Below are 17,602 nucleotides of genomic sequence, written 5' to 3'. Positions count from 1 at the left end.
GCCTCCAGCGTCCTTGAATTCTCTCTCTCTCTCTCTGTCCCAGGGTCCTTGGCAGTGTCTGTGGCTGACATGACCGCACCAGTTGTGGGCTCCTCCGGAGGGGTGTATGCGCTCGTCTCTGCCCATCTGGCCAACATCGTGATGGTGAGCACCTCCTGCCCCAGCATCCTTCTGTGGCCTCCCCTCAGCCGTCTCTAGGCCCGGGTGTTAATGGGCTAGAGCTGGGTTTTGGATCCTCATCCGCACTAATGGGCTGGAGCAAGTGCTGGGCAGGCCTGGCGGGTAGCAAGTGCACAGACACTCCTCCCTGTCTGCAGGCTCACTGCAAATGGGGCCCCTCCACACGCAATTCTGATTTCCTCCAGTAAGGGCTTTGCTGAGGAATTGCCCGTCTCCCTAATCCACCTCTTTCCCACTTGGTGACTTTTAAAAGGGTTAAACTTCTTGATCACTAGTATGCATCATAATTCTAATTGGTTGTTTGTCATAGCTTGTTAAAAATAATGGGAACTTAGAGATCATTGCATCAAAGTTCTCAGATTAAAAAGAAGGCTCCGAAACAAGGAAAGAGGACTCATGGACGTGGACAACAGTGTGGTGATTGCGGTGGAGAGGGGGTATGAGGGGACTAAATGGTAGTAATGGGGAAGAAAATACAATAAAGATTAAATCAAGAAAAAAAAATTTTTTTAAAGGATACCTGAATTGGGGGGCGGGGAGGGGAGAAGGCTCTGAGACAGTAAGTGACTGGTCGACAGTCGCAGCTTGTGACGGAATCAGGACTTGAAACCACAGCTCCTGAAAACCGCTCAGGTGCCATTCTCCCCCATCAGCCTGTCACAGTGGCAGGACCCCGCCGCTCCAGGTCTCACGCTCCTCTTTGTCTTTTCCTGAAAGGCCATGTAGTTGCATGGTTAAGAGCGCGGGCTCTGGAGGCAGTCAGCCTAGATCTGAATCCCAGCCACTTACTTCCTAGAGGGTGACCTTGGGCAGATGACTTATCTGCTTTGTGCCTCAGTTTCTACATCTGCGAAATGGGATGATAGGTGACAAATGAGATTAAGTGAAAACAACCACTCAGTATAAGTGTGAACTTAATTCCTGATCCTTGCGGAAGAGACCACAGACTATGGAAGACGCCAAATAGAGACGGGGTCTTACAGGCAAGGAGTTAGAATCAATCTGATAGTTCAGAGGAGGCCCAGGAAGACTCCTTTGTTGTTTTGGAAGCGGTCTGACATTTGGATCCGAAGGAGGAGTCCTGGCAGTGCTGGGCTAACCCTGGCTAATGCTCCTGCTGGCCTGGGAGCCTTCAGGCAGGTCCCAGATCTTCCTCATCTGTTTCCCCAGGGCCTGGCATAGGGCCGGACACATGGTAAATAATGTCACTCATTTTGGTGAATGAGGAAGGAAGGAATAAATGAACAACGTCAAGAAAAGCCATAGCTTCTCTCTGGGGTCCTGCTGCACGTGCCTCCCCTCCACCAGTGTGTCTACCATGGGGCAGGTGTGTGAATACTCATGGGTTTCATGTGTTTTTGGAGTTCCCAATTTTTCCGCTTTCATCTGTGTGGCCTCCCTCACCTGCCCCACTCCTCAACAGCACCCCTTCCCTTCTCACCACAGTCCCCTTTGCACACTGAGGGGCACGGGGGTGGGGGTGGGGGAGGAAAGACAGGTGTAGAGATGGGAAGAGGGACTGACAGACGGACACGGACTGGACTTGCTACTTGCCTGAGTTTTGGCAACTGCAGGTGAGCTCTTGGAGAACTGCAGCCAGCCTGAGAAAGCCGGGGTGGGTGCGCGTGCGGGTCTGTGTGCCTTTGTGCACGTGTGTTTACGCACAGGCGCGCGTGTACACACATGCACAGCTTGGTCTGCTGAGAACCTGGGAGAGCGGTGCCGCCTCACATGGCCCTCATAAGTGGGTCATTCTGTATCAGTGCCACCACTTTCCCCAGACACAGCTTTTCCTCTGAATTCTGCCTCCTGCGCTCCCCTCCCCTGCCCCAGTTCCTTCTGTAGGGGAAGGAAATGCTAACCAGCCCCCGCCTTTTCCCCCCAAGACATGTCATGTCAGTGTGTAAAGGGATGAATAAGCACAACTACGAGAATGTGGGCAAGAGGAAACAAACGGGAATTCATAAAGACTCCCAGTTTCTGCCCCCCCCCCCCACTGCCTGGGAGTCCCATGGTGCAGGCAGACCACCCCGAGGACCCAGGGGCAGGGCCTGGCAGTGAGGAGGGAGGTGTGAAAGCAGTTTTGTTCCAGTTTATGCTTCTTTCTGGCAAGTAGCCCGTGCCTGTGGCGGTGGGGATGAGCAGCCTGTCCGGGAGCTCATTGCCCTTCCAGAAGGACACGGCGTTCCCTGGCCGGCGGGGAGCTTCGTCATCCCCGGAGCATGACGTCCAGTGGATGGCCTTTCCCTGGAGAGTTGTGTGGTGCTTATTTGACAGTGAAAAAAAAGATCTCATTTTCTCATTTCAAAAGGTGGGTCTTCTTTCATCAAGAGGCCACCTTTCCCCAAATTAGCTCAGTGCCCAGCAATTCAGAGATGCATTGGGTGTAACCACATGAAATTGCCGTCTCTGTGGGTCAGAAGCACGTAAACGTTGCCATTTTTGTGTGGTTCAACCGAATAAATATACTCTTGATTTTAATTCCAAAATGAAGATTGGTCTGTGTCTATGTACACAGTAGACACCTTGTCAGAGCAGGAAGGAGGAAGAGCGTGGACACGACAGGCAGAGAATCCGGATCTGAGTATGAGCGGCACCATTTTAACGGCTGTGAGTTCCTTCTCTTCTTAGGGCCTTAGTTCTCTCACCCATAAGCCCTTCTTTGCAAGGTAGTTGTGAGAGAGACATGAAAAACTGGATGAGAAAATGCTTTCCGTACGGCTCATCACCGTATAGCTGGGAGATCCTGGATGTGTGTGTGCATATATATATTTGTGTATATATATATATAATTTTTTAAAACCCTCACCCAAGGATATGATTATTATTGATTTTTAGAGAGAGAGGAAGGAGGAGAGAGAGAGAGAAACATCAATTAGTTGCTTCCCATACGCGCCCAAACCGGGGATCAAACCCGCAGCCTCTTGGTGTGTGGCATGATGCTCCAACCCACTGAGCCACCGGGCCAGGGCCGTATACATATGATTTTTATCTCTATAAATTCTGCCTGATATCTGTATATAGAAAAATCAGAAGGTGTGTCCTTTTTGCTTCAGGTATACAAATGTTGGACACTTGTATTCTCCCGACTGCCTGTTTAAATGAGAGATTCTGCCTTAAATCAAAGCATGCCTTATTTTTCATAAAAACACTTTGGGTTTCAAAAAGCTTCCAGTTTACACCCAGGGATTAAACTTAGAAACTACTTCAACAAAAGATCTGAATGACACAAAAGACCTATAATCAAACTTCTTATTTTAAACACTGGAAGTATAAAGATATACATAATTGAATAGAGTAGTCCCTCTCTATATTGCAGTTCACTTATCGTGGCCTCACTGTCACGGGATTTTAAAAAATATTATATTTAATTATCACGGATTTTTTGCTATATTGCGGGATTTTGTGGTACTGTATACGTATGTTGTTAAAGTTACGTAGGTTTAAGAGTGTAGAATAAATGTAAGGTTCCTACTTCATGGGGGCGTCTAGAACGTAATACCCGTGATAAGTGAGGGAATACTGTAATTTATTAATTGCCTTTTGCTGGGGCCCCTGACCAGCTTTCCATCTTAAAATATGCATGATATTTACTCACACTTTGTTCCATATGATAGATGTTTTCCTTAAGTGTTTGAGATCTGAATTTTTGCAAATTAAACCATATTGTCAAGACACAAGGGAAGATTGTTTCTAAGTGACACAAAAAAACCTTATGTTAAGGTTCACTTTATTAAGTAAAAATCCTTTTGTAGGGTAAATAATCACCCCCTAATTAATGTGTCAGGCTTCCCTGTTTCCTCTGTTGGCTTTTCTTGAAGCCATTCAACAAAAAGAATGTTTCTAGCCCTGGCCAGTGTGGCTCAGTTGGTTGGAGCATCGTCCCACAAACCAAAGGGTTGTGAGTTCGATTCCCAGTCAGGGCACATACCTAGGTTGTGGGTTCCGTCTGCAGTCAAAGCATGTACGAGAGGCAAGCAATCGATGTTTCTCCCTCACATCAATGTTTCTCTCTCTCTCCCTCCTTTCCCTTCTCTCTAAAATCAATAACAAATTTAAAAAACAACAGCAACACAGGGGATGTGAGGTTGTGTTGGAACAAAGCTCCCTGCCTGGGTCTCAGCCTCCGAGCCCTTGCTAGCTGGTTAGCAAGATGCCTGAGAGACTGGTTGCCGCCTGTTTGGCCTTCGTGAGTTCCTGTCTCACCCTACTAGACTCTGGGAGAGAATGAAATTAAAAGTCCTGCAAAAGGTTTGCATTCCCTGGGGCCTGCAAGCTTTTCAACGTTTATAGCAGCAGCAGTGCTGACTGTGTGTGAGATTTTTTTCTTCTCTCCTCTTGTTTAATGCACTCATTTTATTAGCGGGAATAATGAGTTGGGGAAATGAGGCAGCTGGTGGGAAGGGGTGCCTTTCTAGTTTAACCCATCAGCTGCTGGGAGACTGGGCATTTACTGACATTTGCTCAGTTTGGGGGCAGCCAGCAGGGACAGACAGCACAGACAGACAGAACATGACCCTGTCCCAGAAGTGTGGGCAGACAGAGCCCTGGACTGGGAATCCTTTCAGTCTCACCATTAACTCACTGTGTATGACCTTGAACTCGTCCTCCTGGACCCTCAGTTTCTTCCTCCTTAAAGTGCAGGAGAGAGAGTGAGACTGGATCAGCTTGGCAAGCTCCAGGGCCTTCAGGGGCCAGGCAGGTGTTGTACTGAGGCTGGCCTGGGGAGCAAAACCAGGACTCCCGGCTCCATCCAAGGTCATCGAGGTTCAGAAGTTTTAAAAGTGTTGTGGAGGGCGAACTCACGATCTTTGCCTCAGATCTAGATACTAGTAACAGACATCTCTATGGTGTTTACCATGTGCCAGGCGGTGTTCTTTGTACTTTATATGTGTTAACTCATTCCACCTTCACAACAACCCAGTGAAGTAGGAACCGAGATAGGCACTACTGTCATTTCAACTTTATAAATGAGGATACTAGAGCAGAAGGAGTTCTGAGCCACCACCCAGGGGTCTTTCCAGACCAAACATATGGACCGCGCTTTCTAAGCCCAATCCCAGATAGGGATGAGATGGGGCGTGGACCTCAGCTGACAGACAGAGCGGTAATACATTCTAGGCTTACTTTCCTTGATATTATCACTCAGAACTCAGTGAAAGATACACTGTTCAGGTAAGATATTCAGAGGGTTTTTATGAGGAAAAGGGATACTGGAAGTGTTCTGTATCACTTTTTATTTTAGAGACCTTATTTTTAGGGAGAGGGGAAGGGAAGGAGAAAGAGAGGGAGAGAAACATCGATGAGTGAGAGAGACATCTTGATCAGTTGCGCCTCACATACCCTTAACCGGGGACCTGGCTCACAACCCAGCCATGTGCCCTGACCAGGAATTGAACCAGCAACCTTTCTGTTTGCAGGTTGGTGCTCAATCCACAGAGCCACACCAGCCAGGGCTCACTTTTGTTTTTAATTGTGGTAGATATACATAGCTATAATATACCATCTTGAGCATTTTTAAGTGTACATTCAGTATCGCTAAGTGTGTTCACCCCATTGCGCAATCACCAACACCGTCTTCAGTGTCCATTCATTGAAGTTTTTAGTATGTATCAGAACTTTCTTCCTTTTTAAGGCTGAGTAATATTCCATCGTATGAATATACCACCTTTTGTTTCTCCATTTATCCATTGATGGATACTGGGCTGTTGCACATAATACTGTTATGAGCACGGTGTCACTTTTCAGGGAGAATTAGGACCCCTGGGTGGACCTCGCACAGAGGCAAAGCCTGGCCAGACAGTAGCAGGAAGGACTGTTCAGTGATCAGAGCCCTTCACAGGGAGGCCCCAGGGGGGACAAGCTCCCTGTCACAGGGACAGTAGGGCCATTTTGTTGGTGGCTTGGCAGCAGTGTCCCCTGTAGGAGATGGTCCATCAGGTGACTCCCAAAGATCTATCCATCATCTTAACGTTTCAGCCTAGAGAGGAGCTGGGGGCTGCCCTCGTCTGCTGACAGCTAGCTCAGAATGGGTTGCCCAATCAGTGGAGCTCCACCAGGAGGTGACAGTGTTGTCCTGCCACCTGCTTCTTAGCACAGAACATGTCGGTGAACAAAGATTTGACTTCCCCATTTAAAAAGGGACCCTGTGTCGCCCACCTTGCCTTTTGTGAAGAAGGCCCTGCCGGTCAGTGAAAAATAGGGGACAGGGGAGTGATGGGTAAGAAGCCCAGGATTTCTCTCTGTTTTTGGCAGCTTCCCTGCATCCTCCTTACTCCAGTGAAGCTTCCATAGACATTGCTGTGTGTGCCAGTGTTCAGGGCCTCTATAAAGTTTAACACGTGTCCCCCAGTGTCAAGGGAGTGCGAGACGGGCTTCCCAACTGGGCCTGGGCCAGGCAGCGAAGGCAGACTGTGTGGGAAGGGGACAGAGGCCCCTGGCTGTACCGGGCTGCCTCCTTCCCTAGGTCTGATGGGCTTCTGTGTGTGCACAGCACGCACTGGTGTAAATGGAGTAGAGCTTCGAATGCACGGCAGGAGTGCCCCTCAAAGGAACCCTGTGGCGAAGTCTTTTGTAAAGTGAAAGCTCCTTTTGTAAGGTGAATAATCGTTCTCTGTTCATCTGCTTCGGAGGTTCAGAGTGTTCAGGGAGTCTCAGGGGAAAGAGGGATTTGTTTGAAGGCCATCTGGCCCACCCCCTTTCCAATGCACAATTCTGGAGCATCCCCTGTGAGTGATGCAAAGCCCCGTCTGAACCCCTCAATGTCTATGATGGGAAACTCACTATCCCCCAAGGTGGATAATCCCGTCTTTGAGCAGCTCTACTTCTTAGAGATGGAAACTTATCCTGAGCTTTAAAAAAAAAAAAATCTTTCTCTGAATTTATCAGACTGTAACTGCCTGCCTTCACACCATCTGAAGATGATTTGAGACAGACATCTAGAAATCTTGACTGCCTGCCTTCGGAACTCAGACGCTGAGGCTATAATCTGCTCTCCTCATTAGCCTTTGTTTTTCCTTTGTTTCCATAGAGATACCGCTCATGAAATGCCTGGTGACTTGCCCCATAACACTAACTTTGGGAACCCACCTGCATCCTGAAATAAGACAACTGTTTAGCTGAACTGAACTTTTCTCAAAACTGAGACCGGTTTAATGAGATACAGAATGGTCTACCAGCCCAACTTCTGGAATGTGAAACTTCCAGGGATGTTTCAGAGGAGGGAACTATAGGGGTTGAGAATGAGTCACCCCAAGATGTGCCTCTGTGGTATGCAGATTCCTCTGAGCCAAAGACAACTTCAGCTGCCCACTCAAGGAAAAATTCTGCCCCTCCCTTAACTACAGGGAAGAGCTTGCCCATAATAAGTGATTTTCACTGATAACCTCTTCTGACCTAGCTATGGGGCAGAACAAACTTCTAGTTACTAAGCACATGCTCTTCTCATCCTGCAAGACCTTTGAGGCCCCCGTGCCACCTTACCTCATCCCCAGCTCAGGATGCCTCATGTACCCATGTTTCCTTTCTACCTTTGAACCTCTTGTGCATGTGAGGTCTCTGACTCTTATGTTATGCTGGGTTCCCATAATATGTATATATTAAATTTGATTATTTTCTCTTGCTAAAATAAAATCTCTCCCTGAAGTTTTCATCCATTGAATCTACTGCTTGTAGGTCACACTGAAGGTGCCTCTTCCTTGCGTTGTGTGTTGTGGACTCACTTGGTATTTGAAAACAGTGAACTTGACCCCTGAGTCTTCTCGTCATTTGTTCCTCGTATGCAGGATTTTGAGTTCTTGAATCATCATGATGGTTCTACTTTAACTTTGCTTGGTTTGCTGTCCTGCTACCCTTTGCAACCCTGGGCGCAGCAATTAATGCAACTCTAGGTATTGTCTGTGTGTGTAGAGGAGGCAGGGGCTCTCAGCTCCCTAGACCTAGAGTCTCCTCTTCTGCTAGTGCAGCTCAAGGGCTTCCAACAGTAATAAACTTACCATTGCCTGAAATCTCAAAGCTAAGCTAGTGTGGTCTGCAGCTAAGCCTCAACCCCCTCACTCAGCACTTAATGGAGTTTACTTTTTTAAATGTCAGGTTTTCTTAAGTGAAAGTCTTCTGCAGAGGCGTGGTCTGATCTGGAACTAATAGAACTCTCCTTTTTTCCTAGAACTGGTCAGGTATGAAGTGCCAATTCAAGCTGCTGCGGATGGCTGTGGCCTTGATCTGTAGTAAGTACGGATGGGGTAGGCTGGGGGGCAGGGAGCCCTGCACTGGCCCTGGAGGATAGAAAGATGGCACCGTCCCTGCCCTTCAGGGGCTGTGGTCAAGAAAACAAAAAGGGAGGGCCATGTCAGTTGTGTGTGGCAGAGTGGGGTGCTGTGAGAGAAGTCCGGCCCACTCTGCCGCTGCTTAACCTCTCTAAAGCTTTTTATTGACATATAACACGCAGAGACACGCACACAGCATATGTGTCCAGCTCAGTGGCCAGCACTCAGATCAAGAAAAATAACTTCTTAATAACTTTTGAGAATCCTGTTGGTGGCGAGAGACCCATCTGCTGGAAAAACGGACATACGTGTATGTGTGTGGGCACTAAAACTTGTCGTTTTAGCAGGCTTACAACCTGTAACTAACCCATGAACCTTTACAAACGGGCTTGGGGGGGGGGTCCAGATAAGTCAGTTCTGCCTGCGAAGGTCATGTTGAGTGTTCAAGCCGGGCAGGTGTTCACCATGTAGACACATGGAAGAGGCGTTTCAGGCAGATGCTGAGCATGAACAAAGACACAGTGGGGTGAAGGGTCACTGCCTGCAAAACTGACCTGTGAGGTTTGGGACTGTGTGTGACTGTGATAAGAGGCAATAGGAGTGAGATCCTGAAAGGCTTTCAATGCAAAGAGAAAGATTGGACTTCATCCTGAATACACTGGGAGGCCCCTGGAGGGCTCTAAACTCAAGGTGCTGACAGATTTGAGTTTTAGACCAGTCAGGCTGTGTGGAGGAGTTGAGTGTGTGGGGATGAGGCCAGAGGCCAAGAAGCTCATCCTGAGATAGAAAAAGCTAATAGTCTTGCACAGAATTGAAGGAGGTAGGAAGAGAGAAAAGGGAACACAGTCTCTCATTCACAGTTATGGAGAGGGTGTTACTATTAGGCCGCTACTCGGGGCTCAGAGAGAGAAGTTCCTTGCCCTGGGTCACCAGCAAGAGGTGATAGAGCCGAATTCAGAGCCAGCCTGTGCCATTCCTAATGCCCCACATGTTATCAAGGCTGGGTGCCTTGCCTGTCTCTGCCTGGGTCAGCCCCCTACTACATGGGGGAGGGGAAGACTGGGCCAGAAAAATGGTGGGGTGGGGAGGCCTGTGTGGGTTCCACTGCACTCACCCCGACATCCCCTGATTCATTCATTTCCATGGCTTTCAGACTGTCTGGTCTCAGTTTTCTGCTGGAGGATCTCTACTTCCAGAGGGGAGCTCCCAGCCTTAAAGCTCACAGGCCCTTTGAGCCAGAGCAGTGAGGGGACAGAAGGGGACAGTAGGGGGTGGGGGGGAGAGGGGAGCATAGCTTCCTGGTCTGCTCAGGCTTTGAGTTTGTCTGTGAGGAAGGGAAGAGAAGCAGGAGTCTCCCTGTTGAAAAAAACAACTCTAGGCCATGGCTGGGCAGCTCAGTTGGTTAGAGCGTCGTCCCAATACGCCAAGGTTTTGAGTTTGATCCCCAGTCAGGGCACATGTAAGCATCAACCAATGAATGCATGAATAAGTGGGATAACAAATCAGTGTTTCTCTTTCTTTCCACCCCGCTCCTCCCTCTTTCCTCTCTCTCTAAAATCAATAAACTTAAAAAAAAAAAATAAACAAACAAACAAAAAACCTCTAAGCATCAAAAAAGCTGTAGTGCTGTGTTGGAGGTCTTTCAAACCCGCTTGTGGACCCCAGGGCCCGCTAAGCAAAGGAAGGAAGATGCCCCGGGGCTTGGGGAGGAACAGGGGCGGTGAGAGGTGGGAGGACCCCTGTCTGCCCTTGGCTGCTCCTTTGCCGCCATCTGTCGGCCATCCTTGGAGTTGCAGGGTCTGTGCCAGAAAGTGAGGCAATCGCTGCGGGGGGTGGGGGGGGGCACCCTCGTAGTGGTTGTTGTGGTTATAGGGTGGAGGGAGGCGCACTGGTTAGTTAAATGGTAACTGAACAAGGACAAAATTCCCCTTAGAGGGCTTTGTTTCAATATGTCAGATTTGACTTGGTTTCCTCGTCTGTAAAATGGGAGTAAGAGTACCTCCCCTCTGTGTCCTTGGTAGGTCGTTAATGAAATGGCAGGTTCCCGGCACCTATCTTTTGAGAGAGTACATCCCCATTGGATTGGCCGATCCAAGAAGTTCATGCAGGAAGGAAGGATTGGGGAGGGAGCGTGGGCATTTTAGAATCTGTTAAGGGAGAAATTCCAGCACTTTGTTGGGGCCGTTCATTTCCATTCCTTCTTTTCCTTTGCTCCCCTCCACCACCACCCCCTTCCAACCACAAAAGCACTGGTTCTGAGGGTTTCCTAAGGGTTTGGAAGTAATACATGAACACACTTTATACACTGTCAAGTGCTGGCACATGCTGAGTTGTTATTAATGTTCCAGCAGTGAAGCCTGGTACACAGAAGCTGAGACTTTATAAAGATGGGGAGACTGAGCCTTCAGGGCACATGACAGCAAAGACGTGAGAGCCTTTGGGCTTCTGCACAATTCGTCCCCGCTGCCTGAAATGTTTTTCTTAGGGTCCTCTTCTTGATAGTTACATCTCAGCTTAAATGTCACCTCTTTAGAGAGATCTTGCCTGACTCCCCAAACTGAAGAATCCTCCCCCTTCCCAATACCCAGCATTGACTTTAAATCACCTATTTCTCTTTCCCATAGTTTCTCTTACTGCCATGATCTTATGAATTGTGTGCTGGTTGATTGCCAGATCCTACAGTATAAGCTCTGGGAGAACAGAGGTTTCTCTGTCTCCTTCACCGCCGTGTCTCCAGCATATAGACCCTTCAGTGCTTGGTCCCTAGTGAATGGACTCATGGGTGGATAGCAGAGTGTGTGTCTGGGTGGATGGAGGTAAGTCTCACCCTCAGCCCCTGCCCAGGGGCCCCCCTGAGACCTCTCTGTGCTTCCTCCCGTTGCAGTGAGCATGGAGTTCGGGAGGGCCGTTTGGCTCCGGTTCCACCCGTCGGCCTATCCGCCGTGCCCGCACCCGAGCTTCGTGGCACACTTGGGTGGCGTGGCCGTGGGCATCACCCTGGGCGTGGTGGTTCTGAGGAACTATGAGCAGAGGCTGCAGGACCAGTCACTGTGGTGGATTTTTGTGGCCATGTACAGCATCTTCGTGCTGTTTGCTGTCTTCTGGAATATCTTCGCCTACAGCCTGCTGGACTTAAAGCTGCCGCCGCCCCCCTGACGGGCTGGAGGACCGAGGGCGGGGGGGGGGGGGAGCAGCAACAGAAAGGAGCATCTGTATTCTTTCTTCTCATCACCAGCTCAGTGAGGCCCGGGAGCAGAGGACAAGAGGCACTGGGCCGCTGTGACATTTGTGTTCAGATTTGGACAGGCAGTGGGGGCTTTTTTCTGAAAGGTGCCTGCTGGAGGAGTTGGACATGGCAGCTGTTGTTTTTCTAGACTCTTCTGAAGACATCGGGCCAGCAAAGGCCTGGGCTGGGGTGAGAGTGGCCGTTCTCTTAGCCAGCCTTGTTGCGTGTGTTCAGTGGTCCCCTCCCTTGTCACAGATTGGGCAGCAGCCTCATCTGCCACCCTGAGAGACCATAAGAGTGTAAGGAAGGCTGAGGGGATGGTAGCCAGGCAGGCCCTTGTCCAGCCCAGAGATGATGGCCGGCCAGGAAGTGTTTCCTCTACAGCTGTTGGCTTCGGGGATCTGGCTTTGTCCTGGGGGGGCCCAAGGTGCCTTCCTGTGCCTGTTGGTGGGCACTGGGGTGTGGCCTCAAGTGCCTGGGTGGGCAGAGGAGGGATATTCTGTAACTCCAGGCCCTACCCTTGTCCCGGGGTACCCAGCGAATGGAACCTAAGCAAGAGGGAACTCACCCTAAGTTGCACCTTGCAGAAGGCCCTACCCTATTTGCCAGAATGCTGACATCTCAGCGTACCGAGACAGTGTTCTGACACGTGTGCACGTGGTTTGGTGGGTGAAGATGCTGGTGTGACAGGAAAGACTTCGTGAGGCGAGCTGGAGATGACAGAGGAAACCTGTGAGGGGAAGGAGGGGGCCAGAGGTGGGAGGGTGTGGTTCCTGAGGACCCTTGCTTTGAGCAGAGTTCGCGCCTTCTTTTCCACGCCCTGTCCCTTCCAGGCCTCTCCCTGAGATTCATTGACCGTGGGAGAACTGTCCGTGGTGGTGGGCGGCCTCACGCCCTTCCAGGGACCCCAGGATGCTGAGGTTTTCCTCACCTTTGCAAGTTCTGCCCTGGTTCCCTCTGGAGTGGCTTTCATGAAGGAAAAGGTTCTGTCCTGTCTCCCTTGGGGGAGAATGGGCTTTGGGGGTGCAGGAGAGGCTGGGGCAGGAATATGGAGGCCATGTGTCCTTTTGGGTTTGGGGGTCAGGAGGGTACAGCAAAAGGAGTTCCAATGTAGGTGGGAGAACTGCTTCTAGAGGAGAGTCATTGGGTGCGTGGATGAGAGTGAGGGGTGAGGGTAGCCCATAGACTCAGATTCTCGGGCTGGCAGGGAACTTGGAGATGACCAAGTCCATCCCCACCCCCACTTCACAGGGGACTGACTCCCTCCTTACAGGAGCTGGTGCAGGCCCGGAGGGGAGGACAGGCAGGATGGCCTTTGACAAAATGCTGTTCTTGGAACCCCCAAGCACTGACAGCCTAGAAGGAAGACCCCAAGGCCAGGTTCACACAGGGATGAGGCAGGAGTGTGGGAACTGTCCTGCCAGCCACCTGCCCTCCAGAGCCATGTGTGCCCTGAGGTTCCAAGTCAGTTGGGCCAGGCATTTGGAGGTCTTGGGCCACTGTGCCTTCCTATCCCCAGTGATCACATATAAATGGGCAGGGCCTTCCTACCCTGGCACCCACACTCAGCCCTGGGCTATACTAAGCCCTTCCCCCTCGTTGCCCACTGCTATATAGACTATCCTGGTCCCTGCACATGGCTCACAAGGTCAGGCTGCCCTTGTGCCCACGCTGTGCTGAGGCCTGCCAGCCTGCGGGGCGTGGGCCCAGGTCTTTGGCTTCGACGCATTGCCCTGAGGCAACGTGTCTGGGCCCTGCCAGCCATTCTCTGCCCTCCTGAGAGAAAGGTATCGCTGGAAGAGTCAGCTTCTTGGGAGAGAAGACTCCGAGCTGGAACTGGGGGCTGAGAAGACATGAGTGAGGATGGAGGAGGGGGTCGTGGTGGTGGGCTGCAGCTCCCACTAAACCTGAGTGGCACTGTCCCTTCCTGGAGGGGCTGGGGCAGGTATTGCCCTCTGGGCAGCGGGGCTTCTCCTCCAGGTCCTCTCCTGCCACCTGGGCTTCTGGGTTGTAGGCCAAGAGAGCAGAGAGTCACTCCTCCTGCGGCCTTTGGTGTGGCCTGGAGAGGGGCCATCCTCTTTCAGGGCTGTAAAGACTATGAGCTAGAGCTAGAAGATTCTAGAAAGCCCTCTGAAGCATCCAATTCCCTCAGGGCTTAGGATGGGAGCATTAACTGCCTGAGGTGGAAACACCATCTGCCATCCTGTTAATTCCGCCCTCCGAGGTCTGGAGGTCTGGAGTTCGCTGAGAGCCTCATCTACACCTTGGGCCCCCAGCCCAGCTGAGCTGCCGCTGAGTGACCAGGGGCAACTCAGACGTTCTTTGGTCGGCTTAACAGCCATCTCCACCCTCAGCTTCCCACCATCCCTTCTAAGCACGGCGATCCAGTGGTGAAACAGTCACTTCAACGACCCAGGTCTCTAACCCAAGCCAGAGCCAGCTGTCTGGTAAGAAGGGTTTACTTTTGGGTGTAGGGCTTTCTCCTCAGCAGGTCCCTTTGCTCCATGGCTCCCAGCACCCTGCCTGCAGCGTCCCTGCCCCCTCACCTTCCTTGCCCACTGCTGGCCGTCTGGCCCGTGTGCCCAAAAGCTGAAGGCATTGCAACCTTTCAGGCTGTGGAGCGAGGGCGGCTTTTCACCCGCACACCACAGAAATTGAAACAGCAGCCGCAGACTCACGAAGGAGGAATCGCAGAAACTGCGGAAAGGAAAACAAACCTTCAAAGGAGAGATTTTGCTTTAATGACACCATTAATCATTTCGTTTTTTAATTAGGAAAAGCTCCCTAATGAGGCACTTTTGCCGGCTAATAGACTCTCAATCTCCACGAGAACTATTCTTGCCCAGAGGATTAGGAGAAGCATTGCTCACTGAGCCCAGATCTCTCCCCAGTGTCCAATTTCATTTGCAAATAATGCAGGTTCCCCAGGCACAGCGGAAGCCCTTTCCTGGATTCACGTTGCTCCCAGGGCTGGCTGGAAAGCCCCATAGTCCTCTGCCTTAAAAACCAGTGCCCGGCGCCGATTTCTGACCCCCTCCTCACCAAGGACTCGAGTAAGTGGAAAACAAGCTGCAATGTTTGTTTCTAAATATTTTTGTATTGTGTACATTCTGTATATTTTTGTTGTAACATATTATTTGAGTACAGATTCCATTAAAGATTTTTTTTTAAGCCATCGGTTATTCAAAAAGTGATCTGAAGGGCTTAGCCTGTTTTATCTTGGTCTGGGTCTGGGCTGGGAGAGGGTCGATGATTTATAAAATACAGATCAGGTGTTGTTTCTTGGTGCTGGCGTTCTTGGCTTGGTGGTTCTTAACCTTTTCTGAATGAATTAACTCTTTTGAGTGGTTGATGAAAGCTATGATTTCTCTTCCCATAAAAATATAGATAAATAATTTTGTGTACAATTGGGGGTAGGGGGCTGGATGTGAATAAGGAAACTGATCCAAAGAACCTCGATGCCAGTTGTCTGGTGGGTGCCCCACCTTCCCCTTCCACTCTTACTCTACATCCGGATGAGAGATTAATATTCTGACTACTTTATTAGAGAAATCTTCTTTGACATTTCTTAGGCAATTCCTTCTTTCTCTACTAGCCTAGTCTTTGGGTCCTTCTGGGGACTGCTGACAGACACCCTGATCTTGAGGAAGGAGTGGAAATGTTCTCAGAGTAAAAAAGTATGGTCAGTTCATAAAAGGGGAAAATGTAGGGAGCATAAATGTTAAAGTCTGGTGCTTGGTAAGTTTAACAATCAAGTGGGCTTTTAATGCATTGTGTTACTGAGGAGATCCAAGTCAGGGAGATCCCCCTCCTCAGTTCTTGTCTTGTTCACAAGGGAAGAATTCAGGCAAGAGACGTAGAGTGGAATGAGATAGCAAGTTTATTTATGAAGTACACTTCGGAAACTACAGGCAGGCATCCAGCTAGTCTAAATCCCCCACGTATAGAGGAAATAAAGTTGTTAGTAAGTCTGTTCTATACAGTTGAGCCAAGGCTACAAGTGGGTGCCCAGCTAATCTGAGTGCCCTGACTATTGGAACTCCAAGAGTGATATGAGGTCTTTGTGGAAAAAGTCCAGTGTTAATATAATGAGAACAGTTTGTGCGACATCAATGTAACCTGGCAGCCAAGAAGAGTGGACTGGAATGCGCGTGCATGAATAATGGCAACTTCACTGTACTGGTCAGTGGGGGCAGTAGACACCATTGAATGAGCATGTGCACTGTGTGGCCATTGCATTCAAAATGAACGAGTAGAGCAATGAATCTCCATCAAATTTTGCATTAAACTTGAACATTCCTCCGCGGAAACTATTGGGATGATTCAAAAAGCCTTCGTGGATGATATAATGAGTGCAGCACTAATAAAAGTGTGGGCACAAATGCTTCAAAGATGTTCAAGAATCTGTTCAAAGTGATCCACGTTCTGAAAGGCCCGTAACAAGCAGAACACCTGAGAATGTTGAACATGTATGGGCTGCAGTCAGCAAAGATCAGTGACTGACAGTGTGAGAACTAGAAGCTGATCTGGGCATTCCAAAAACTACTATGTCTGAGATTTTGATGCCAGATCTTGACATGAAACATGTCATGGCAACATTTGCTCCATGGCTTCTACTACCAGAGCAGAAGGAACGTTGTGCTGCAGTTGCTAATGACACTGGGAGAACTGTATGAGGTCCCAAGGTGCCTACTTTGAAGGGAACTGAGGCATCATTGTCCTGTGTACAATGTTTCTTGCATCCATGTCTTCTTTAATAAATGTCTCTATTTTTCATAGTACATGAAAAATGTCCTTTCTGGACAGGAGTCGTATACTTTAGTCTGCTTCTAGGTTTCCCCCTTTTCTTCCCCTTCCAGACCTTGGGATTATTATATGCAGTTATAAAGACTTTCTTTCTCAGCTAGTGAAATTGCTACAGGGGCTTCCTTTCCCATAGAAGCGATACACGCAGCAGTTCAAAGGCTCACGCAGCAGTTCAAAGGCTCCTTGCCTCCTGCACTAGCACAGCTCTACCTGTCAAGTTTGGAACACCTGGCAATCTTATTGGACCAGGCTCAGGACTACTGAGTCAACGCCACAGGTGAGACGTGTCTCCCTCCTCCTCCCTGCCTCAGTTTACTACCTATCCTTTCTAACAGATGCACCCTGAGAAAGTGAATTGTTTTCACCAGTTCTTCTCAGCTAATGGCAGGGTATAGTTTTGCCATTCCTAACTGTTACTTTTCATTTAAGGAGTAAGCCACCCTGTTAAATTCAGCATGGGAGCTGTTTTCCAGTATGTTCTTTCATATCAGTTTCCTGAGTATCATTTAAAAATATTTCTAAATGCCGCAGAAGTCATGTAGAGTACAGCTCAGGGTTAAGGTCAAAGAACCCACTTATGTTTGGAGTGTGACCTGAGTTCTCTGTAAGGGAAGTCGGGCCCCTGTGTGAGCACCAGGGTTCCCGTGGGTCAGTTCTGGGCCCCAGCACCTGAGACATTTAAAAGCTCCCTGGACAGACAAAAACTGTTTACTTAGCTTTTGCCTTTGGCCTCCTATCACTGTTCTGGTCCCTCCCTTCTATCAGATTCTTCTTCTTCCAGTAACGTAATGTTTACCGATGTTTACCGAATACCATAGTATGTGCTAGCACTGGATGAAACATTTTAAATAAGTTATTTTTTTCATTGCATAGCTACTTAGTGTGAAGTGGATATAAATGTCCCTATAGCTACACATGAGGGAAAGACTTAGAGAAATTTAATAACTTCCTGGCAGTATAAAGCATGGCTGGATTCATACCCCAAACTGCCTAGTTCCAAAATTCATGCTCTCTGCCATCAGGTATTTGTATAGGACTTCAAAGACACTAAGCTCATAGAAGTGTCAGGGTGTCTGTTTAAAGATCCAGGCTCACTGTTAGGGCCATCCAGTAACAGTCATGAACT

The 17,602-nt window shown here is 49.3% G+C and overlaps 1 protein-coding gene across 1 annotated transcript in view; it reads left to right on the top strand.

The window, feature by feature from the left end:
- RHBDL3 (rhomboid like 3) overlaps positions 1–14,265 on the top strand; it is a 44,109-nt gene extending 29,844 nt beyond the window's left edge. Inside the window, exons 7-9 of the mRNA XM_090291791.1 lie at positions 44–144; positions 8,345–8,405; positions 11,329–14,265. Of these exons, the coding sequence (XP_090147917.1) occupies positions 44–144; positions 8,345–8,405; positions 11,329–11,600 (434 nt within the window). The 3' untranslated portion in view covers positions 11,601–14,265. The remainder of the gene's footprint in view (positions 1–43; positions 145–8,344; positions 8,406–11,328) is intronic.
- The last annotated feature ends 3,337 nt before the right edge of the window (positions 14,266–17,602 follow it).

Source organism: Furipterus horrens, unplaced genomic scaffold (genome assembly GCF_987537825.1).
Source record: "Furipterus horrens unplaced genomic scaffold, mFurHor1.1.pri manual_scaffold_11, whole genome shotgun sequence".
Lineage (NCBI taxonomy): Eukaryota > Metazoa > Chordata > Mammalia > Chiroptera > Furipteridae > Furipterus > Furipterus horrens.
The sequence above is the reverse complement of the archived record's forward strand: the minus strand, read 5'-3'. Positions and strand labels throughout refer to the sequence as shown.